The sequence below is a fragment of the Antechinus flavipes genome, chromosome 3 (assembly GCF_016432865.1).
Source record: "Antechinus flavipes isolate AdamAnt ecotype Samford, QLD, Australia chromosome 3, AdamAnt_v2, whole genome shotgun sequence".
NCBI classification, from domain to species: domain Eukaryota; kingdom Metazoa; phylum Chordata; class Mammalia; order Dasyuromorphia; family Dasyuridae; genus Antechinus; species Antechinus flavipes.
Window position 1 is genome coordinate 143,694,516 of NC_067400.1, and position 25,978 is coordinate 143,720,493.

The following is a 25,978-nucleotide window of genomic DNA, read 5'->3' on the forward strand; positions in this document are numbered from 1 at the left end:
GAACATTGCACTCGTTGCCTCTTCCTGCCATGCTTGGAATATACCCCCTTTTCACTTTGATCTCTTGGAAACTTTGGATTCCTTTGATTCTTACCTCCAGTGCCACTTTCTCCTTGAAGTCTTGCCTAGTTATTAACACACATACGTGTGTATATGCATGCATGCATGATGATATTCATTTGTCTCTTCCATTTGAATATAAACTCTTTGAAGAGGGACTGTTTTATTTTTAATCTGGGTATTCCCTGGTACTTAGCACAGAGCATGTTTCCGTAGAATTTGACAAATGCTGGTTGAGTGAATGTAGGTCTAATTTCAAAGTTTTGTTCATTAGAACTTTGCATTTGCAAAAGGAGTGATTTTGCAAATGCAGATTTGAGAGGATAATTTTTATTGAACCAAACATGTCATGTTATGATGGAAAGAGAAAGATTCAGAATTTGACGATTTGAGTTCAGATCCTAGTTTGGTGACATAGTGTCACATTGGATCTCAGTTTCTCTTGACCTGTAAAATAATGAGTTAAGAGTAGTTAGATGAGCTTTAAGGTTCCTTTATACTCTATATTCTATGATTCTTTGTACAGAATAAAAGTAGAAAAAATGGATCTGTAATATTACTAGAAATGCTAGTATATGGTTATGCACAGCCCCCATTTTAAATAAGTAGTTTATTGAGCTCTTTAAAAATGACCTCAGAATATTTTTACTCTATGCTCAAAACTCTGGGTCTATATTATTTATAGCTATCTCATTAATTTCAAAGCTAAGGAAATGAATACTTGAGGTTCTTGTTAAGTGTTATACATACAAATGAACATAGTAGATGGTAAAAAGTTGATAAGCAATGAAACTGTGAGAGTCTGAAAAAATGTAAAAAAATATTCTAAGGCATTTATTTATATCATTATTGAGAAGTAAAGTAGTGTGAGATAGTAGAAACCCTTGCATACTCCAGCATTTATTAGCTATGCAGCTATGAGCAACTCTAAGCTAACCCTGCCTAAGCTCCAGTTTCCATATCTGTAAAATCAAAATGATGTGAATTTTAACTTAACTTATTTTTGGAAAGTTATGGTCAGATCAGTCTTCTATACTGTCTAGTTTGCATCTTTAAAGACAGCAAGTTAGTTTAGGAATCACATCAAAGATAAGCTACCAGTCTTGTTTCACAATGTTGTGAGGAAGATCCTTTTTAGATCTCAAAGCAATGTGTGCATTTGAGATACTATTAATATACTTTGGAGTGTGTAAGTTATACTGGGAATTTATTGAACAAAGAATTTCAAATATACTTTAATTGTATGTTATATAGTGGATATTAAAGAGAAAAAAGGTCATTATCTATTAACAATACTTATATTTTTGTCACAACCTTTTTTTTTAAACTTTGCCATTGGCTGCTTTTGGCAAATAAACTAAAGAGTTCAAACATTGCTATTGGTTCTAACCTTTCCAATTTAAACTTTCAGTGAAGATGTAAATATCTTATTCAGCTTCTCTACTTTTTCCAAGTTAATCTCTAAAATGTACATCCCTTGAAGCAGAGGATAATTTTGTGGTTTTGTTTTTAGTTTGTATTCCAAATACCTAGCAATTGTAAGTAGTAAGCACTTAATAAATACTCGTTGAATTAAACAGAATTGAAATGTAAAAGAATGTTTTTTTTAAAAATAGTCCTGATTGCATATCTGGTATGTTTCAGTGATTAACTTTTTATTTCTCAATCTATATTAAATAGTTTTGTGTTTTAGTGTTTTGTAGTACAGTTTGAGATCTGATGCTGTTGGACTTTTTTCTTTCCCACCTTTTAAAAATTATTCCTATATTTTCAAGTATGTGTATTTGTGACTTTTTGTAGTCAGTATATGGATTATGCTAATTTAATTGTTCAGTAGTTTGTGATCTCAAGTGAGGTTTTCTTAACAAATATATTAGAATGGTTTTCCATTTTCTTCTATAGCTCATTTTAGAGATAAGGAAACTGATGCAACAAGATTAAGTGACCAGCTCAGGGTCACACATATAGTAAGTTTCTGAAGCCAGGTTTTAATTCAAGCAGAAGCGTCTTCTTGAAGAAGTCCTGGCATTCTACGATGTCAGCTAATTTCCCACAGTAATAATGGCATTTAGCAATGATATATGAATTTATATGCGTCATAAAACTTTTTTTAAACATAAAACAATTAGAATTTTATTATTTTCAAATAAACTTCTGCCTTTTTTCATCTTTTTCACCTTTCCCACTTCTGCTCAAGAAAGCAAGAAAAACAAATACTCTTTAACAAATAGTATAGTTAAAAAAAACTATGTTGAAAAAAAAATGTACCTAATCTATACTATCAGTCACTTGTCTCCAAGAGATAGATGGATTCTCTCATCATGAGTCCTCTGAAATTGTGTTTGGTCATTATGAGGAATCTTAAATCTTTCAAAATTAATTGTCTTTTTTCTATTGCTGTTATTGCATAATTTGTTCTTTTGTTTTTGCTCACTCTACTGTGCTACTGTTTGTCAGTTCACACTAGTTTTCACTGCTTTCTCTGAAATTTCTTTTATCATGTCTTTTAACACAATAATGTAATCCATCACAATTCATTTACTATATCTTTTTTAAATTGTACCTATGTTGATAGATATCCCTTCAGTTTCCAGTTCTTTGCTACTGTAAATAGAATTGCTATCAATATTTTTGTATACATGGGCCATTTTCCTGTTTTGTTTAGTTCTTTTGAGTATAAACCTGGTAATAATATTGCTGAGTTAAAGGGAATACACACGCCTTTGGGGAATAATTCCAAATTGATTTCCGAAATGATTGGATCAGTTTACAGCTTCCTCAACAGTGTGTTAATATTCTTATTTTTCCACAGTTCCCCCAAAATTTGTGATTTATTTATGGCTTTTTTGGGCTTAACTTTGACAACGAGAGGTATGAGGTGGAACCTCAGAATTTTTTTTTATTTGAGTTTTAATTGAGAATTCTCCATTTATTAGCAATTTAGAGCACTTTTTCACATGTCTATTGATAATTGTATTTTTTCCTCAGAAAACTGCTTATTCATATCATTTGATCATCTATCAATTGGGGAATGATTGTTAGTTTTATAAATTGGAGTCAATCCCTATATATTTTAGAAATGAGAACTTAATTGGAAAAAAACTTGCTGCAAAGAACTCCTCCAATTTACCTACTTTTCATTTAATTTTAGCTGCATTATGTTTTTATGCAAAAAATAATTTTGTATAATTAATATTTTCTTTTATCCCTTCTATGACCCTTTCTAACTCTTGCTTGATCATGAACTCTCATTTTAGCCATGTATTTGAGAGAAATTTTTCCTTACTCCTCTAACTTGTTTATGATGTCTGTCATGTAGCCATTCAGAATTTATCGTGGTATGTAGTAAGAGATATTGATCTAAACCTACTTTCTACTAGATTGTTTTCCAGTTTTCCCAACAGGTTTTGTTGAAGAGTAAGCTCTTGCTCCAGTGACAGGGGTTTTTGGATTTAATCAAACACTGTTATTATATTTTTTTCTGTAGATAGCATATCTGATACATTCCAGTGATCAACCTCTTTATTTCTTGACTCACATTAAATATCTTTGTGTTTTAATACTTTATAGTACATTTTGAGATCTGATATTGTTAGGCTTTTTCCCTTCCTGCCTTTAAAAATATTATTCCTAAATTTTCAAATATGTGTGTTTGCAAATAGGAATGTGTATTGTATCTTGTTTTTTCTCCCATATATTGGAATAATCACATACCTTTTATAGTTCTTGTTGGTCAATTAAAACTATTGACTATTAAGATGATCAATTATGTTTATAATTTTCCTTATATTGAAGAAGCAGTTTTGCATTCCTATTAGAAACCTAACCTGGTTGTAGTATATAATTTTGATGATATTTTTCTGTAATCTCCTTGCTAATATTTAAGATTTTTGCATCAGTATTCATTAGAAATATTGATGTAGTTTGATTTCTGCATTTCAACTCTCCCTCGTTTAGGTATTAAGACCATGTTTGTAGCTGAAGAAATTTAAAAGAATGCTTTGTTTTGTTTTCCACTATTTGTAATACTGGAATTATTTGTTCTCTAAATTTTTTTTTATAGAATTCCTTTCTTTATTGGCTGTGAAATGACCATTTTCATTTTTGATGTTGGTAATTTAATTTTCTCCTTTAATCAAATTAGCTAATAAGTTATCCTCCCCAAACCCTAACTTCGAATTTTATTTAAGTCATTGTGTGTATGTATGTATGTGTATCCACTTTAACTTCTTTGATTTTCAGGACTTCTATTTTTGGGTTTGAGAATTTTAACTTGGTTTTCTAATTTTAAAAAGCATTAATAAGCAGGTTTAGAGTTATAAATTTCCCCATATGAACTGCTTTGACTGCATCCCTAAACTTTAACATACTGTTTCTTTTTTATCATTATTTTAAAATAAAATTACTGTTTCTCTGATTTATCCTACATGGTTAGAATGAATTTATTTAGTTTCCATTTTTTTTTACCATTTTATCAGTGATCCTTAATTTAAAATATTTTTATCACATTGTAACCTGTAAATGATTCATTCAATATTTCTGCTATTCTGCATTTTTGCGAGGTTTTTGTAAGCCTTAATATATGATCTACTTTTTTTTTTAAGAAAAGAAGGTGCTACATACATCTAAGAAATGAAATCTTCAGAGGTTGATCATATTTAACTTTTCTAAAATTTTATTCAGGTTATTTGCTTCTTTTTTGTTTATTTTAAATTTATCTAAATCTTTAAATCTTTAAACAATTTGATAGTCAAACCAATCTTGGACCAATGCAGATGTTATATCTATTTTACAAAAAAGTATGCCATAGAAATAAAATGATGTCTTAAGGTTAATTATTAGCTATATGGATAGCAATTTCTTGTTACTACAAATGTTTTGAACCATATAACTTGATACAGCTAGTAAGTGATGACAAAAGCTAGAATTTGAATGTACATCTTTCCCTCCAAATCTTAACATCCTGGCATCATTTAATGCCAATGATACTAAAAAAAGTTATTAATTTGATTTAATGAATTTTTTTTCCAAATGTGTTATTTAATTTAAAATATCTGTGTTTTAACTTTTTTTTACTTAGCTATTAATTGAATAATTTTAAATAAATAAATCAAATTGATTTCTTGTTCTGTGCTTTTAAACATTTGGATAAGTTGTTTAAAGACAATTCTAATTTTAGAAACTGATGTTATTCAGTCATTTTCCTCATGAGTGTATACTTGTATGTGTATATATAGAAACTTTCAGACAAGAAACTTAAATTTTAGATATATACTACTAAAACTAGTAGTTGATTGATAGTTAAAATAAGAATTTTACTTCATCAAAAGGATGAAATTGAAGATTTTTGTATTTAGAATTACTTTTTCTCATTTGTAGTCATACTTTATTCCACTTGGAATAATGGACTTATTCTCTCTACTATATTAAACTTAACATTCTCATTTTTGCTGCTATGTTTTGTTGTTCAATTTCCTTTTTTCAAGATTTTTTATTAGGGTTTCTTTTATTCTTTGGAAATTCATATTTTAATCTTACTATTAACTGTATTTTAATTAGAATGTTACTGAAAATGAGGTAGGCAATTTAACTTACTGTGGACAAATATTAGTTCAAATGCCCTCCCACTCCTCTACCTTCTCTCCCCCATTTGATTAATACATAGTTTACAGTTAGTGCAGTGGACAAGAGAGCTGGATGTGGAAAATCAGAAAGACCTGAATGTATGACTGAGATTTGTCTTATCTGTAAAATGAGGGTAATAATAGTACCTACCTCTTAGGGTTGTTGTGAGGATAAAATGAGATATTAGTGAAATACTTTTGCAAGTGTTAAAGTATTATATAAACACTAGTTATTATTACTACTATTACTATTACTATCACTAACTGTTACTACTACACATGAGGCAGAATTCTTCTTAAGGTATATTCCAATATTTAAATGATGTTGATGACTTATCAGACTAAGCATAGGAGATAAATTCTGAGGAAATGGGGAAATTATCAGCAAAAATAAAAGGGCTACTCTATCATTTGAGAGTCAGAATATGGAAACTTTTACGATTAAAATTCTCTATTAAGAAATACATTATACGGCAATACTTCAAGGCATTTATGTCTTCAATACGAATATTTCCTTCAGTGGTACCAATTGAATTCTGTCCAGAACTTTCATTTTTGTCTTATCTTCCAATAAATCCTCTCTGGATCAACTTCCTACCATTTTATACAACTTTCTCTAGTTCTTTTAAACATTCTTTTAGTACCAATGCAATATTTTTGTTCTGGATCTTATCTAGATTGTATGATTGGTCTACTTAGATTTTCAGTATTTGTTACTTGGATAATATATTTTATTATTTCATTTCTTGCCAATGACTAATTGTTGGTAATACCATGTAGCCTATTTGTGGTCTTTTGGGGTCAATTTCAATGTTGATTTTTACCAGATTTCCTAATTTGTAGGTATGTAGCCTTACTAGATGAATATTGGTGTTAAAAATGAGTTTCATGTCAGGGAGCAGTTTGAGATTATTGAAAATATTGGGCAAACTTTTAAATGTATGATAGTTCATTATTTCCCTCATTTAATTTTGAATATATTTGTATTGATTCAAGATATGTATTTCAATAGCCTAACAACATCTATACCTATTTTACAAAAAAAGTATGCCATAGAAATAAAATGATGTCTTAAGGTTAATTATTAGCTATATGGATAGCAATTTCTTGTTACTACAAATGTTTCGAACCATACAACTTGATACAGCTAGTAAGTGATGACAAAAGCTAGAATTTGAATGTACATTTTTCCCTCCAAATCTTAACATCCTGACATCATAGCATAGACTAGATAATAGGCATCCTTCGCCCAATATACTTTTCCCGTTGGACTATTGGCTGGATTATTTTGAAGGATTGTGGAACTCATTGAAGAAGCTTTGTAGAATAATGAGATATTGTGCAATTATAACATATCTATATATCTATATCTATCTATCTTTTATTCTAAGTGTTCTAGGGAGTGGGACATAAAGACTTATATCTAGGTACTTGATATCAATGATTTCACCCAAATAATATTTTAGTGGTCTTGTATGTTTTATTTTTAGAAGTGGTCCAGAATATGGTAGGAATATATATCAAAAATTTTAAATGATTTAGTTAATTTTTAGAAGTCTTCCTGGGTAATTTAAACTGTTAAAATCAAGAATTTTGTGAGTTTTGTCTTAACATCTTTGGACTAGAAGGTAAAGTCAAGAACAGTGGGGAAAACCTATTCAGTAAAAATGCTTAAGTTGTGATAATGGCATATAAAGTATATGACCAGGCATTTTTTTTTTGAGAAGGAAAAGACTCAGGATGATGGAAGGAATGGCCAGCTATTCTATTACCCTTAATGTGTGTCAAGACCATCCTGTCACTGTGGGAACTGTACAGATCATTATCTCCTAAAAAGCCACTATCTTAAAAACTTAGGGAGGCTCCATGGGTACAGTAATGTTCCATCTTTAGCTGTATTGGAATGTGTGTTTATAATTTTCCTTATATTGCTATTATTGCATAATTTGTTCTGGACATCTTACATGCTAATTTATTTCATCATGTTATAGTTATTTGGAACATGGAAAATATTTAAAATAAAAAATAAATATTTAAAGCAAGAGAGAGAAAGAGGGCATAAGTGTGGCAGGTTGTTCTGATGTTGGATGGCAGAAATTAATTTATAATCTTGTATGAAAGAAGGAAAAAAATCTAAAAATATTTAAAAGATTCATCTTGGTTAATCTTTTGGCTAATCTTCCACATAAGTTACTGTAGCAAATTACCACATTGCTTACCAGAATGGTCAAGTGTGAATAAGGAAAGAGTGCTTCAACATTTCTGTTCTCATTTTTTTTCCTGAGGCAATTGGGGTTAAGTGACTTAACTAGGATCACAAAGCTAGGAAGTACGAAGTACTAAGTGTCTGAGACCAGGTTTGAACTCAGATTCTCTTGACTTCAGGGATGGTGCTCTATCCACTGTACCATCTAGCTGCCCTAGATGTAAGAACCCCAGATTATCTAGCAGGCAAGCATTCTCTGAAAGAGCCAGTTCTATTACTATTTTTTTTCCTATTCTTTTCAAAATGTTCCTTCTGTGATTTTGTTGTGATTAATGGTGAATGTGATTGCTTTTGATGATTGACCTTTGTCAAATATTTCTATTGTGATTGACATAGGACTATGTCCTTTATAGACTGTGATGAAATAGCACTTAAACTGAAAATAACTAGTTTTGGCTTCTGAATTCCCCAATTTAAGTTGACTGACTACTTGAAATTCAAACAGATAACTTCAGTGTTATATGTTTGACAACATTAGATAATGTCAGAATACAAATGGAAATTTATTTATTGTTTAAATATAAAAATTACAAAAATGGCTATTACTCAGAATTTCTTTCAACACAGGGAAGAACATTAGGAATAAATTTTGTATCTGAATATTGTTCAATTTTTTTTTCTTGAAAAGATCCAAGCACAATTTATGACATGCTTAATTGTTACATTTTTTCTTTTTAGTTTCTCTATGATTTAGACTTTTTAGTTCATATTTTCAAAAGCATGAGAGCATCAATTTGCATTAACAGCAGTATGTACCCAATCTTTTTCTGGGTTTATGACCATTTTTTGGGAAGAGATGGAATAAGGTCCTGAGAGAACAATTTTAATATAATGGGGAGGTCAATAGCTAGAGAGGGAATGAATAGGGAATGGGATGGATAAGGAAATAAAAGGAAAAAATTTGGGAAAAAGATAGATATAATCATGTGGATTATGTGATCATATGATTACACATAATCATATGGAGGGGATGAAAGCACCAAAGGTTGATTTTTTTTTAAGACTAGAGGAAGAATATACATTCTTTGCAGGCCGTGGAGAAGGGAGAAATTTAATGAGAGTGAGAATGATTGATGGGTCGATTCAGCAGACCAGGAAAATTATTCAAGAGCATGAAGAAAAGGGTTAGCCTTGGCAAAGAAGAAGCTTATCTTATTTTCTGAGATCAGAGCATTTCAGAGTTCAGTAGATAAATACTGAGGGGGAGGTCTAACGTATAAAGGAAAGAAGGTGAAGGTACTTACTACATATGGTTTAAACTGCATAATAAAGTTGGACATAAGGTCATTTGCTTAGCAGAAGAGCTGGAGTCTTCAGAAGAGAGGATAAGATTTGAAACAATACCTGGAGAATATATGGTAAATCATCAATCAGATATTTTAAGGATTTCTTTACATTTAGGAGGGATCAGTCAAGGTTACATAATATAAATTTGTGGTGGTCCCCACTTGTATCATATGATTTATTCCAGCAATATTCAGTGGTGACAGGGGTAGGAATGGGGGAGATGGATGGTAAGAGAGTAGGAAGAAGATAATAAACTGGGTGCAAGAACTAGAAGAATAAATAAAAGACAAAGGGGAAATTGATCAAGGGGTAAAGGACAGTACCTTGTCTAACTGTTTAACCATGGGATCCAGATTATGAAGAAAGGAGAGACTAAAACAATGGTAAGGAACATAGAGAACAGAATAGAGGACAAGGACCAGATATAGTGAGAACACAAGTAAAAGGTTTAGGAGAGAGGAGAATTTTAGAGTTGTATTTTGTAAGTGAAGGCATTTGTTTGATATTAAGGCCTAAAGTTTGGCCTTCCATATATATGACAAGTAGTGCTTGTAGTGGGACTGATTTCTGGGAGATCAGGAAATTGGAAGGATTATGTAAGAATTAGTGTGAGTTAGTATGAATATGGAAGTCATCAAAGGTGTTCTGAATCTTAGGTTATATGTATTTGGGTAAATAAGTATATGTATAGTGATTATATTGATAGAAATAGAGGTCTTTAATCTTTAAATATTTCATGTAGCATGTCAAGATGTCCAAAAGTAACAATTGCCTTTGTAGAATTCCCAAATATCACTTCCTAACACACGAGAATCTCTATTTGAACTAATATTTAACTTTTTTCTTGATAAATATTACTTTACTCATCAAGAAAATAAAACAAATTTTGGAATAACACAAAATAGTAGGATGAAATAATTTTCCCATCCAAGACAACTTAGAAGATCACCAGTGAAGGTCTGTCATACTTGGGTGAGAGCCCAGGAGTATAATCCAGTGTAGACAGATCCCAGCAAACAGGAGCAGACTTTGGGACTCATTAAATCAGCAATGGCATTGAATGCTATTGAAGTTCTCAGCCCACAGACAGTAGGGAGATCGAACAACTGGAGATTACAAGTAGATATTTGCTGCTACTAAGGGCTGAAACTAGGGTACTCCATGCCTTGCCTCTGCTCAGATTCACATAATAATCTTGGATGACTCCTAGGGCAAGGAGAAATAGTAACCTTACAGAACTTGTGAGTACAGGGAAGCTTGAATCCCCGTCACAATTACAGGGGAGAAAGTAGAGCTTATGGTCAGTCTCTGACTAGAACACAGGCTCTGAGATTAGTAAATACATTTCTCCTTATATCATTCTGCCTTGGAAAATTAAAAAAAAAAAACTTACAGGTCTCTAGAAGTATCTCTGAAAACCTTTTTTACAAAAAAAACCTTGAAGCCTGGGTAGATGTGCCCTCCACCCTGGAAGCAGATCCTTACTTTAGCAAAGAGTTAAAAGTCAAGAAATAGTCCAGAAAAATGAGCAACCAACAGAAGAATAATTCTGACCAAGAAAGTTACTGTGATTACAAGAAAGTTACTGTGAGTGTCAAAGCACTCACTCAGAAGAAAACAAAAATCAAAACTTTTACATTTAAAGCCTTTAAGAAAAAAACAAACATTTGAATTGGCGTCAGGCCATGGAGAGCTCAAAAAGTATTTGGAAATCGATTAGAGAGGTAGAGGAAAAATTTGGAAAAATGAGAGACAAGAAAATCTTTTTTTTAAAATAACTTTTTATTGATAGAACTCATGCCAGGGTAATTTTTTACAACATTATCCCTTGCATTCACTTCTGTTCCGATTTTTCCCCTCCCTCCCTCTACCCCCTCCCCCAGATGGCAAGCAATCCTTTACATGTTGAATAGGTTACAGTATATCCTGGATACAATATACGTGTGCAGAACCAAACAGTTTTCTTGTTGCACAGGGAGAATTGAATTCAGAAGGTATAAATAATCCGGGAAGAAAAACAAAAATGCAAGCAGTTTATATTCATCTTCCAGTGTTCTTTCTTTGGGTGTAGCTGCTTCTGCCCATCTTTGATCAATTGAAACTGAATTAGATCTCTTTATCGAAGAGATCCACTTCCATCAGAATACATCCTCAAACAGTATTGTTGTTGAGGTATATAATGATCTCCTGGTTCTGCTCATTTCACTTAGCATCAGTTCATGTAAGTCTCTCCAAGCCTTTCTGTATTCATCCTGCTGGTCATTCCTTACAGAACAATAATATTCCATAACATTCATATACCACAATTTACTCAACCATTTTCCAATTGATGGGCATCCATTCATTTTCCAGCTTCTAGCCACTACAAACAGGGTTGCCACAAACATTTTGGCATATACAAGTCCCTTTCCCTTCTTTAGTATCTCTTTGGGGTATAAGCCCAGTAGAAACACTGCTGGATCAAAGGGTATGCACAGTTTGATAACTTTTTGAGCATAGTTCCAAATTGCTCTCCAGAATGGCTGGATGTGTTCACAATTCCACCAACAATGTATCAGTGTCCCTGTTTTCCCACATCCCCTTCAACATTCCACATTATCTTTCCCTGTCACTCTAGCCAATCTGACAGGTATGTAGTGGTATCTCAAAGTTGTCTTAATTTGCATTTCTCTGATTAATAATGATTTGGAGCATATTTTCATATGTCTATAAATAGTTTCAATTTCTTCATCTGAGAATTGTCTGTTCATATCCTTTGACCATTTATCAATTGGAGAATATAAGAAATCAATATAAATTAGAATCAATTCTTGATATATTTTGGAAATGAGGCCTTTATCAGAATCTTTGATTGTAAAAATGTTTTCCCAGTTTATTGTTTCTCTTCTAATCTTGTCTGCATTTGTTTTGTTTGTACAAAAACTTTTCAATTTGATATAATCAAAATTTTCTATTTTGTGGTCAATAGTGATCTCTAGTTCTTCTTTGGTCATAAATTCCTTCCTCTTCCACAGGTCTGAGAGGTAAACTATCCTATGCTCTTCCAATTTATTTATAATCTCATTCTTTATGCCTAGGTCATGAACCCATTTTGACCTTATCTTGGTGTACGGTGTTAAGTGTGGGGAGACAAGAAAATCTTAAAAAAAGAGTCAACAGCTTGGTAAATGAGGCACAAAAAACACTGAAGAAAATACTTTAAAAACAGACTTGCCAAATGGTAAAAGAAGCATAAAAATCTAATGAGAATAACTTCTTAAAAAGTAGTATTGGTGAAAAGAAAAAAGAGCCACAAAAATACATTGAAGAAAAGAACTCCTTAACAAGTAGAATCAACCAAATGGAAAAGGAGATACAAAAAGTTCGCTGAAAAAAAAAAAATTAACATAAAACAACAGGAAAGGGAAGTCATACTGGACTTAATGAGGTTAAACTATATTCCTACATGAGAAAAGGAGATTCTTGTAATTCATAAAACCTTTTTCATTATTAAGGCATTAGAGGTAATATACATAGAAAGTGGGTACAAGTGTCAGGTGAATATTAAGGGATGATATCTAAAAAAAAAATGAAAGGGGTAAAAAAAGGAATGCTTGGGAAAGAGGTAAAGAGAAAGGTAGAATAGGGTAAATAATCTCACATAAAAGAGGCAAGAAAAAGTTTTTATAATGGAGGGGAAGTTAGAGGAAGTAATAGGAAATACTTGGATTATATTCTCATTGGAATTGGCTCAAAGAGGAAATAACATGCACACTTGGTTTTAAATCTATTTTATAGTAAAGGAAAACAGGAAGGGAAAGAGCTAAGTAAAGGAGGAGTGATAGAATGGATGGAAGATTCGGGGAGGTAGTAGTCAGAAGCAAAACACTTTTGAAGAGGAACAGTATGAAAGGAGAGAGAAAATAGAATGAATGGGAGGATAGGATGGAGGGAAACACAGCAATCATAACTGTGAAAACATTTTGGAAGCAAGTTTCTCTGATATATATTTTCAAATATGTAGAAAACTGATTAAAAAAAAGACCTATTTCCCAATTGATAAATGAACAAAATATATTTTCAGATGAAGTTCAGATGAATTCAGATGAATTAAAAAATGCTCCAAGTCCTATTGATTGGAAAAATGCAAATTAAAACAACTTTGTACTACCTAACACCTATTTTTAGGACAGAAAAGGAAAATTACAAATGTTGGAGGAGATGTGGGAACATTGAGACATTAATGCACAATTAGTGAAGCTGTGAACTGATCCACCTATTCTGAAGAGCAATTTGTAGCTATATCCAAAGGGCATGCAAACTTTTTGACCTAGCAATACTATTGTTAGGGCTATATCTCAAAAGAGATGTAAAAAAAAGTAACCTATGGGTAAAAAAATTATTTCAGCTCATTTCTGGTGGCAAAGAATTGGAAATTGAGGAATTGCCCATCAATTGCAGAATGACTAGATAAGTTATAGAATCTTTATGATGGGATATTATTGTGTTGTAAAGAAATGATGAGCCAGGATATCCACTCTCAGAAAAACCTGAAAAATTTATATGAACTGATGCAAAGGTGAAATGGGTGGAACCAGGAAAACATTATACATGGTAGCAGCAATGTTTTCCACAATACAGTGGCTGAAAACAACTTTGTAGGATTTATGATGAAAAATCCTATCCTTTACTAGAGAAAGAACTGATGGTTTCTGACTACAGATTGAAGCATATTAAAAAAAAACCCTTTGTTTTCCTTTGTTCTTTTTTTGTCTGTTTTCTTTTGCAACGTGACATATAAAAATATGTTTTGCATGAATATAGCCTATCAAATTTTGTCTTCTCAATAAGAAAGTGGGGAGGGAGGGAGAGAATTTAAAACTCAAAATTTTAAAAATGAATGTTAAAATTTTTTACATGTAATTGGAAAAATAAAATACTAAATAAATAGGGAAAAAATTAAAAATACCTTTTGTTGAAAATGAGGGAAAGTGGTGAAAGCTTTTAACACTGTCCATAGAATGCAAATACAAGTTGGGTATTAATTTGGGAATTTCTTCACCACTGAGAATTAAGTATTCTTAGATTTGAAAAAATTTGACTCTTGACTTGTACTTAATCTTTATAGTTTAATGTAATGTGTATTTCTTTATTTGTGTTAGTGTAGGCCTGAAAATAAAAGCTTTGTCTCAGTCCCATGGGATGCTCAAAATACAATGACATTTCCTTTCCCATTAGTTTTCTATTAATCTCATGAAAACTCTGGGTCTTGGGTTAAGGGGGAAGGAAAAGTCATATAAAATTATCACATCTCCTTCTTTTCATTCCAACCTTCCTTGCCTTTTCAGAACTGACCTTGATTAAAGCATTTGAGATTGGTCTACTCTTCCTGCAGACAGAACTAAGATGATCATTTCTAATGCTTTAAGTTTTGTCAGACAAATAGCAAATGACAGTATTGGAATGCTTTATAAAGGTCAAGAACTATGAAATATTTATAAATGTCACAGCAGGTAGCATTTTAAAAGCTAATATTTTTATTTAAATCACCTGATGCACTATTCAAATGAGTATGCTCTTGTAACAATTAGTTGAATGAAAACAAAGTTTTATTCTGAGCTTCTTGAATGGAAGAATGGAAGACCTAGGTTTTAGAGGACAGTCATCAAGATAATAATTACAGATTGAGAAACACAACAGGTGAATAGAAATTTAAAGATATTTGTCTAAATTGTAGGAAAATTAACTGAGAATTAACAAGCAATTCTTTTAACAAACATTTGTTAGCCATTTACTGTATAATAGAATTCTCTGCTAGGATTAAAGAAGATATGATATTTATAAAATAGAGTTGCCCTCATAGAGCATATAGTTAAGTAAAGAGGTACATAACATGCAAATCACTGCAAGATAATATATATATATATATGTGTGTGTGTGTGTGTGTGTGTACATTTATATGTTAATATAACAAAAATTATACATACAAAATATATAACACATATATATCTATATATACATATATAGATCTCTACATACACAAGCATACATACATTATAAAAATACTGTAGCTCCTTTAGTTCTAGCACAATGTTCTATACAAATTTTTGTTGACAGAATTTCTTGTTAATTCTCAGTTAATTTTCCTGCAAATTAAGCACACACACATATGTATAAATGTTCTACTTAAAGCTTAAATGGGGGTAAAGAAACTCATTATAATGACATTCACATTAGGAAAGACTTCCTGGAGTTGGTATCCGAGTTGTTTTTTCCCATCTTTAATTTTTTAAAAAAATATTTAATTATTTTATAAATTTTTTATGCTAATAGCCTTTTATTTTTCAAAATACATGCAAAGATAGTTTTCAACCTTCACCCTTGAAAAACCTTGTGTTCCAAATTTTTCTCCTTCCCTCTCCACCTTTCCCTATCCCTAGACAGCAAGTAATTAAATATAGGTAAAACATGTGCAATTCTTCTAAACACATTTCCACATTTAACATGCTGCAAAAGAAAAATCAGATCAAAATTGGGGGGTGGGGAAGAAATGAGAGACAAAAACAAGCAAGAAAACAACAAAAAAGTGAAAATACTATGTTGTGATCCTTGTTCCATCCCCATAATCCTCTCTCTGGATGCACATGGATTTTTTCCATCACAAGTCTATTAGAATTGCCTTGAATTACATCACTGTTAAAAAAGAGTGGAGTCTACCACCACTGATCATCATATAATCTTGTCGTTGCTGTGTACGAGGTTTTCTTGATTCTACTCATTTCACTTAGCATTGTTTTGAGTTGGGTTTTGAAAGACTGGATAGGAATATGATTAGGAAGAGGTGGAGGAAAATAATCTAGGCAGCAAATATATGAAGGTAGAAAAAAAAGGGAGCACAGAATATGTAGATGCAGTAATATGACTTGAGAATAAAAAGCTAGGAAGATACTTGATTGTGGAGATTTTTGAGAGTTAGACTAAGAATTGCAAATTTTCCTTGAATAGATATCATAGGGAGCCAATAACAGCATTTTTTTTAACAGAGGACAGAGAAGGTAAGCAATATGGTATTGTGGAAAGAAGTGATGGATTTTGAGTTGGAATACTTGGAATCAGTTTTTGGGTCTGCCATCTGTTACTTGAGGCTTAACTTCTTAAACTTAACTTTTCTGAGCCTCAAATTCCTCATCTGTAAAATGAGAGCTTTTAATTCGGATGACCTTCAGAGTCTTTCCTAGCTTATTTTCCAGCATAATATTATGAAAAGGAGAATTGTTGTACAATGGAAAGGGTATTAAACTTTCCCATTAAACTCGGACTCATGGTACCTGAGTTTAAATCCTTTTTCTACTACATAATTTTGGGCAAATCACATAATTTCTCTGGGTCTCAATCTCCTTAGTTGTATAAAGAGGGGAATGAACAAGGTAATGTTTGAGATTGTTTTCAGCCATAAATCTACATAATTCAGGGAATGTTAAGGGAGTATTTGTCATTAAGGTAAAGCAGGAATGAGACAGAGAGAAAGTGAAAGTTCATGTTAGATTATTGTTAATACTCCAGGACAGTTTTAATGAGAACCTCTATAAAGATGGTGGCAGTGGGAATAAAGCTGATAAAAGAAACACATGACTTGTGAAAAGAGGGAACTGTCAAAGAATCTCAGCACTGGAAACATGTATGATAATGCCATTGTCATAAGTGGTGGATTTCAAGGGGAAGAAAACTCATGGGGGAAGAAAATGACTTCTGTTTTAGATAGAATGCGTTTTAGATGCTGATTGGACCCCTGGCAACATACCATAGCAAGTTGCATATATGGGTCTGAAGCTCAAGAAGGGGGTTCATCGCTAGAAGCAAAAAAAATAGGAAGTCTTTTACATAAAGGTGGTAGTTGAATTTTTAGAAAGTGAAAGAAATTGCCAAGAAAGAATACAGAGAGAAGAAAGACATTGCCAAGAAAAAAAATGCAGATAGAGAAAAGAATTCCAAGGAGTATTTGGGTGTCTGGGCAATTAGGTAGTAGATGGAACAACAATCTTGAAGCCAAGAGGACCTGAGTTCAAATGTGGCCTCAGACACACTTGACATTTACTAGCTGTGTGACTCTGGGTAAGTCACTTAACCCCAGTTACCTTGAGGGAAAATAATAGAATGCATATGCTTTTTTTCAAATAGATTTACACTGAAGAGGAAATAGAGATTAATATCATTACTGGATAGGCTTAAAGGGTCAAAGAGTTAAAGAATGGATATCTAAGCATTTTGGATGAATGGGAAGATGGGAGTGGAGAGAGAAAAATAAAAAATTCATGAAAAAGGATATGGATGATTACTGAAGAAGGCAGCTAGAGATAAATTCAGAGGCACTTAATACCATGAGTTAAGATGTTTCTCTCCCTGAAAAACCAAGGAAGAAAGAATGTGTTGTTATACTAAGAAGCTATGGAATGAGGGGTTTTAGAGAGTTCTATATATTTTAATTTTTTTTCTGCCAAGGCAATTGGGGTTAAGTGACTTGCCCAGGGCCACACAGCTACAAAGTATCTGAAACCAGATTTGAACTCAGGTCCTCCTGACTTCAAGGCCGGTACTCTATTCGCTGTGCCACCTAGCTGTCTTGAATTCGATATATTTTTCAATTCTATTTTGAATATAAGAAAAAGAAATGGGCTTCAACTTTTGGATGATGAATTTTGAGTATTATTATACATTTAAAATTGTTTAATAGTTTTAAATTGCTTTGCAAAAGTCCCTATTTTATATTTTATAAATTTTATCAATTATATATTATATTATTATTATCATATTAATTACATATTAATTATAATTATAAATTATATATTTTATATATTTGATTTACATATTTATTGTTTAAATTGAATATTATGTATTTATATATAATTATATATTATATGTATATTATAAATTATATAAATATAATTATAAACAATTAATCACATATTATTATATTAATAATATATGTATTATATAATATATAAATTATAAATTTTATAAATCCCTAGAAATTTGGTTGTTCAAGTATTAGGAAACTGAGTCATAAATAACAAATGATTTGCCCAGTCACATAGCTACTAGGTAGTGAGGCTATGATTCAAACCAATACTCTGAATCCAAATCTAGTTTTCTTTTTTTACTACTACATATGGTACTGATTTGTTATAGTAAGAATTATTTTAATGAAGGAAAATAGATGATTGAGGTAATCTTTGACATTTCTATATGCTATACTATTTCATTCTTCCTAATGGAAGCAGGTCACAGAAGTAGCTTTTATTGCTACATGAGGATTTGTCACTTTCCTTTTTCAGCAATACTAGGAATTAATGAAAGAAAAATTATTAAGCACTTACTATGTATTGGAATATATGACCAGGGAACAAAGTTTGATTTGCAGAGTCATGAGCAGTAGATCTGTTCTTTCAGGAGTGATGCTTATATTAATTTGATTACTGGTCCCAGAACAAGAGCAAAGGGAGAAAGGTGGGCAGAGCGAGATGACCTGTGCTGCTTCAAGTCTAGTTTTCTAGAGGAAGGCTTGAGTGACTAGTCAGTAAGGATGTGATGCCTGGCCTGCTTTCTGGATAAAGACAATAGGCTAGTGAGATTTCATTCAACCATTAATGAGGACCACTCCATGTCAGTGCAGAGTGCCAAAGCTGAATGGGGAAATTTCCTCATAATTATAGATAGCATTTAAAAAGTACCTTAATGTTTGCGAAACACTTTATATGTTAGTCTCATTTAATCCTTTCAACAGCCCTGGGAGGTAGGTGCTATTTTTGTCATCCCCATTTTGCAGAGAAAATTATGGGAAGGAAAGTGGAAAGGATGGAGAAAAAGAGGGAAGGAAAGAGAGAGAGAGGGAGGAAAAGAAAGAGGAAAAGAGAAGGGAGGAAAGAGAGGAAAGGAAGGAGGGAGGGAAAGAGAATGTAAGAGGGAGGGAAAGAGAGAGAATGAGAGGGGGAGGGAAAAAGAGAGAATGTGAGAGGGAGGGAAAGAGAGAGAATAAGAGGGGGAAGGAAAGAGAAATTATGAGAAAGGGAGGAGAAGAGAGAGAGAAGGATGAGAGAGGGAGGGAAAGAGAGAAGAATGAGAGAGGGAGGGAAGGAGAGAGAAGGATGAGAGAGGGAGGGAAGGAGAGAGAAGGATGAGAGAGGGAGGGAAGGAGAGAGAAGGATGAGAGAGGGAGGGAAGGAGAGAGAAGAATGAGAGAGAGAGGGAGGGAAGGAGAGAGAAGGATGAGAGAAGGAGGGAAGGAGAGAGAAGGATGAGAGAGGGAGGGAAGGAGAGAGAAGGATGAGAGAGGGAGGGAAGGAGAGAGAAGAATGAGAGAGAGAGGGAAGGAGAGTCATATAGAAACAGATAAAGAGACAGAAACGCACACACACACAGAAAGAGACAGAGACAGACACCACTTGCATGGGATAACCCAACTAGTGTCTAACAGTATTTGAACTCAGATCTTCTGACTCCAAATGCAGTGCTTACTTAGATGGCTGGGTCAATTAGCTATCATGGTCTCTGGAGGATGGAGTCTACATGTGTGTTTCTGTGTGGACACAGAGATAAAGGGATAACAAGATGCTGCTATTGTTGTCAAGAAGTTGCAGTTTCATGGCAAAATGCCACCTGCATAGTCTCTGGTTGCCTATAGGATAGTTTACTACAATGTTACAAAGTCATTTCTTTTTTTCCTCACAGTATTTGCGAATGATATCCTTGAATAGTTCTAATGATAAAATGTTTGCTGTATTCCAGGTCCCGATCTTCAGGTTTGCACATCCAAAAATCCTACTTGCTGCACTAAAAAGATGGAAGAGAGATATCAAATTGCAGCCCGGCAGGATATACAGCAAGTCCTTCAGACCTCAAGTTCTACATTAAAATTCCTAATATCTCGCAATGCAGCTGCTTTTCAAGGCAAGTATTTCTTGGATTCTAAACTTAGCACATCATCTTTTGGGCATAGAAAGAGGCTGGAAAATACCTTTGGAAGTATATACTACTAATAATATGTATTTTGAGTAATAAATTGGCCTTTATGTTCATTATAGGATTTTTGTCCATCCTTGGTTTGGAATTTGTGTGCTTTCTGAATTTGATATGGTTTGAATTAAATTGGAGTTGAATGATCTGATCTTATATTGTCTCCCCAACCAGAATCCAGTGATTTAAGCAACCTTGGAAAACATTTCAGCTCTTGGGTTTCCTCAGGTTATTGGATTTTTTCTCTGACTTACAGAAACCTTAAAAGTATCTGCCTAGTGTAATGCAGAAACAAACTCTTCTTCCCAGAGATGCATTTGACCATCCCACAACCATGCTTAGTCTCACAGGACAATATTATATTAGATATAGGTTATAAATCTTCAAAGGTAGGAAACATTGCAGATTCACATTTGTGTTTTCCACAGCATCTTACGCTTGATCTTGTACACAGTAGGTGTTCAGTATGCATATTGCATGAATGAATGATTTAAAGTTTGACTTATTCCAGGCTTGCATCCCCAGGGTGCTGTGCTTGTGCAGCCATTCCTAACAGAACAATAATTTTTCTTTTAGTATTTACTAGAAGGAAAGCTGTCAAACTATGCCTTTACCTCAGGAGGGCTACAATAATATTTTATCATCAGAACCAATATTTTTGGCTTAGTGATTACATATTTAAAAATGCAACTAGACAAAAACATTTGCCTAATGTTTTTGCTTTATTCTGATGTTATTTTCAAATAAGAGTGTTAGAATGTCTGCATAATAATTTGTTGGAATATGTGAATGTTTGATGATTGCCACTGATGGGAAGGGAGATAGATTAAATGCTTTGGGATTAAGCTGAAAGGCAGAACTCCTACCATTGCTGGTTTCTTTATTTGACTCCCTTGGTTCTAATGATATATTAAAATAGAAAAATTAATGTGTTATAAAATTATATGACAGTAAAAGAGATAATGTTTCTTATTTCAGTAATCTCTTCTATAAAATTTCATATTACTGTAATAAAAATAATTGACTAATTTATTTTTGTTTTTACAAAACATTAGTTATTCTATGGACCTCAGGCATGTAAATATAGATTGTATAGCACTTTATATAAAATTATTGTGTGTTATGAGTATCAACAATATTTTTTTGAATGAGCATATTAATGTTAATCAGTTTAAACAATTTGTGGTTTGTTTATATCTATGACTAATTCACAAAACTGATTAAAAATTTAATTTTAAAATAGTCATATTTCATAAGGAATGAGTAGTATAATTTTGGAGTAATGTTGAAGTTGAAAGAAAATGAAGTTAATGATAAATTACTAAACATTAAAGTGGAAATCTTTTGAAATGTCAAATTTTTAAAAATGTTATACATTTAGTGTTTTTATTGAAAGACAAAATGAATAGTGCTATATTTATAATGGACTTTTATTTTAAATTGTTGGGTAAAAGACATTTCTAGATATATCATTAACCAAGAATTGTGATTTGAACCAGAGGTATTATGTATTATGTGATAAAAATAAATTTTAAAGTATTTCAAGAAAATGCTGTTATTGATCATTTTATGATAGGCTAGTGTTCTCTTCACAACATGACAGTATAAATGAAGAATTTCATGTGGGTTGCTTGAAATTTAGTTACTCTGGAGAACACTCATCTTAAGGGCTTTGTAAGAGGAGAACAGACCTGTGAAGGATATATAAATACAATAGGAGAATGTGAATTTAGTAAATGCAGTGAGAAAATATGAAGTTTTAAGGGTCAAAGCATATCAGTAGTGTCTTAAAAGAGGGAGATAAGTATAGATTTAAAGAATGTAGAAAGACCAAGACGGAAAATGAATTAAAAACAAAAAAATCCCCAAAACTCACTAAGTGTTGATCTTTGAGAAAAGTTTCATTAAAATTTTTTGGGGACACAAGCCAAATTGTAGTGAATTACTTACAGCAAGGAAGTGGGAAAATCTACTTTTTTTCAAAAAGTTTGATAGAAGCTTGAAATGGCCATTATATGAGGTAGTAGTGTCAAGAGTTTTGCTCTAGCAGCCTTGTAAAGTATGAATTGGAGGAACCAAGGGAAAGTAATAAAAAGACTATTTATGTGATGTTTTAAGATTTGAAAAACATTTTAAAATAATACTTCAAATCAAATTTTGGAGTGGCAAAGTTAACAAAAGGTCAGAAGGAGTCATTTTTCCATCCAAAGACAACTAAGGAAGACCACAAAAAACATTTAGTGTTGGGGGACTTGGACTTGGAGGTGATAGCAACAACAGCAGCAGCAGCTTTGGGAGTTCTCAGACCAGATATGATAAAGGGGGTCTGACTACCAGTCAAAAAAAGACATTATAAACGACCTTTTGCTGACATTGGCTGGGTTTGTGCCGATTGATGATTATATTCCCCATAAGCAGTTCTGGATCACAGTTCCAGGATAGAGAGGAGTGCTTATGATTGATCACAAAGGAGCAGAGAATCTAATTATAGTTCAAGGGCCAACAAGAACATGAGTATTTAGAGCTGCAGGGAAAAAAGGACCCTTCTTGATTAGAGACTGGAACACAGACCAGAAGAGCAGTGAACATATCTTCTTCTGAATGACACTATTTTGAAAACACCAAAAGCTTGCAGACTTCTAGAACAAGCTTTCAAGAGAGTAGGATAAAAAACCCTGAAGTTTGACACAGTGCCTTACCAACCACATCTGAGTCAGAGCCCAACTTTAACATAAAGTTAAAAAACAAGAAATAGTCTGGGGAAATAAATGGTAACAAAAAAAGAACTTGATCATAAACATCTATTATGGCAGCTGGAAAAGACCAAGACATAAACTTAGAAGAAGCCAACAGTGTGGAAACAACTACAGGCAAAGCCTCAGATAAATACTAATTGGCCAATGCCAGCAAGAATTCCTGGAAGAGATAAATAAATGGATGAGTGGTGGAGGAAAAATCAGGAAAAAAAATGAGAGAGAGAAGGAGAGCGAGAAGTAGGAGAGAAAGACACAAAGCAGAGAGAGAGAGAGAGAGGGGAGAGCAGGAGAAGGGAGGAGGATAGAGGCATACAGAGACAGATACACAGACGTACACAGAAATAATCCCTTAAAATTTTGAATTTAATAAGCATAAGTTAATGACTCCATGAGACTTCAAGAAATTATAAAACAAAGTCAAAAGACTGAAAAAAAAATAGAATGAGAAGTATCTTCTTAGAGAAACAATTCACCTGAAAAATAGAGAAAAGAGAGATAATTTAAGAATTATTGAGCTACCTGAAAGCCACCAACAAAAATAAAATCTAGACACTATCTTTGTGATGACCGCATTAGCACCCTGGATACCTTAGAATCAGCTGGAGTCAGGATAAGCAAAAGTCCTTAGTCTTTATTCTTGATCTTTAGAGGGAGGATTGAATTGGATGGAAGCAGAATCTCCACAACCTTCCTTTTTCTTCTCTCTCCAGCAAGTGACTCTGGCCAGTCTTACTCCACTCCTTAGTCCCTCCTACAATTCTCTGTATACACCAATTATTGAGCCAGCATAGGAGAGTGGGAAATGCCATTCCCCAAGCACATGCCCATAGAGTATTGTCCAATCAGTAATTAGCCCTAAGTGCTTGAACTGACCTCAGTGCAACGAGTTTCAGCCCTCTACATATCTTTAAAGAAATTCTCAAGGAAAACTGCCCTGATATCTTACAACCAGAAAGTAAAATAGAATTTGAAAAAACCCACTGATCACTTCCTGAAAGAGATCCCAAAATGAAAACTCCCAGAAATATTATAGCCACATTTCAGAGCTCCCAGGTTAAGGAGAAAATATTGCAAACATCCAGGAAGAAACAATTCAAATATCAGGGAGCCACAGTTATGATCACACAAGACTTAGCAGTTTCCAGTGTTACTGGAACAAATGACTTGGAATATGATATTCTTAAGGACAAAGGACATAGCATTAATGTTGTGCCACAGTTCCCTTTTATTGTCCTGCCTCAGTTTTCCTAAATTGTTTTGCTTCAGTTTCTATGAACTGTTCTGCCTCAGTTTCCCTGAATTGTTCTGCTTCATTTCCTTGAATTCTTCTGCATCAATCCCCCTGATTGCAACACCACCTCTCTCTCCTAAATCTAAGCCAGATAGGAGAAAGACTATCTATCTTAGACATCAAGACTCCAGAGCTCCCCAATTTATCAGAATGTCTGGTGCCTCCCCCCATTCTGTCATTGTTCTTTTTAATCCCAATTTATTAGAATTTATGATCCTATCCCTGACCCTGTCAGAACTGGATTGAGGGTCCGTCCTCACACTCAGTGCTCAGACCTCAGTGGTAATGTTTGATTCTCATTGTCAAAAAATTTGATACAAAGTGTACAGAATATATGTGTGTGTATATGTTTATACATACACACACACAACTTTGATCTTTGAGGAACTTTGAGAACTTTGAGGAAAGATAAGATAAAAAGAGGAAAATAGGATGGAGGGGAATGCATAGTTAATGAACATAACTGTGAATATGAATGGGATGAATTAACTCATAGAAAAAAGCAGATTGGAGAATAAATCAGAAAAATGCAGTATCCAGCAATATGTTATATACAAGGCACACACACACATACTTTATACAGAAAGATGCTCAAACAAAATTAAAATGAAGAGCTAGAGCAGAGTCTATTAAACTTAAACTTCAAGTGAAATGAAAGAGGGCAGGAATGGCAATCTCAGACAAGGCAAAAGCAAAATGAAACCTAATTGAAAGAGCTAATCAGGGAAACTACATTTTGTTAAAAGTTACCAAAGAAAATGAAATCATATTAAAAATCAGAACCATTTTTTTTGATAAAAGCCCCATTTCATAAGTATATAGGAAACCAAGTCAAATTTATAAAATTAAGAGCCATTCTCCAACTGATAAATGATTAAATGATATGAATAAGCAATTATCAAAAGACAAAATCAAAGTTGTTCATGGTCTTATTTAAAAATGTTACAAATTGCTTAGAAAAAGGCAAATCAAAACAACTCTGAGATGGTACCTCACACCTAACAAAAATGAATTGGAACTGGTAAAATAAAAAAAAATACTTGAATAAAGAATCCAGGATAGGTAGGAACTCAAGTATTCCTGAAACAGGTTACTCTTTGAAATGGAAGGAGGAATAAGTGAAAGTTAAGAGTGGTTTCACTTGTGAAGATTTTTGAGAGACTAAAATTTAAGGCATTTTGGTTTGATCAGATTCAAATTACCAAGAATCATATCTTCTGACTGGAGACTTGAATTTTGCAAAGAAATAACAATGTGATCCAGGTAAGTGCTTTAACTTCTCTGTGCTACAGGTTTTAGGGGATTGAACCAAACATTTTCCAGTTTCCTTCCAGGTTTTAAATTCTATAAAAATTATGTATTAAGGATTTACTTCTTGTTGTTATTACTTTTAGGAATTTGGGGATGTTATTGATGGCAGAGGAAAAAAATGACTTATTTCCTATTAAAATTAAGGGGGGCATTTCAGATCTTCACAGGAGAAAAAGCTGGCTTGTAAAATAGGATACTGAATTTGTAAAAATTACTAGTCTATTTAATAAAAAAGTAACTAGTTGCTAACTACAAATACTCTGAATCCCAAAGTATCATAAAGTTCAAAGAAAAATACCAATTAAATTTCCTCTGGTTAGATTGTTTTAGCCATGTGAGTGCTTGGCTCTGTGTTTTTCCTGGAGTAGGAAGATAAAAAGAGAGATTACCAGAA

At 32.8% G+C, this 25,978-nt stretch overlaps 1 protein-coding gene across 1 annotated transcript in view; it reads left to right on the forward strand.

Annotated features, from left to right (window-relative positions):
- LOC127553362 (glypican-5-like) overlaps positions 1–21,776 on the forward strand; it is a 75,987-nt gene extending 54,211 nt beyond the window's left edge. The window contains exon 2 of the mRNA XM_051984000.1: positions 19,999–21,776. Coding sequence (XP_051839960.1) covers positions 19,999–20,249 — 251 coding nt within the window. The 3' untranslated portion in view covers positions 20,250–21,776. The remainder of the gene's footprint in view (positions 1–19,998) is intronic.
- Positions 21,777–25,978: the final 4,202 nt, after the last annotated feature.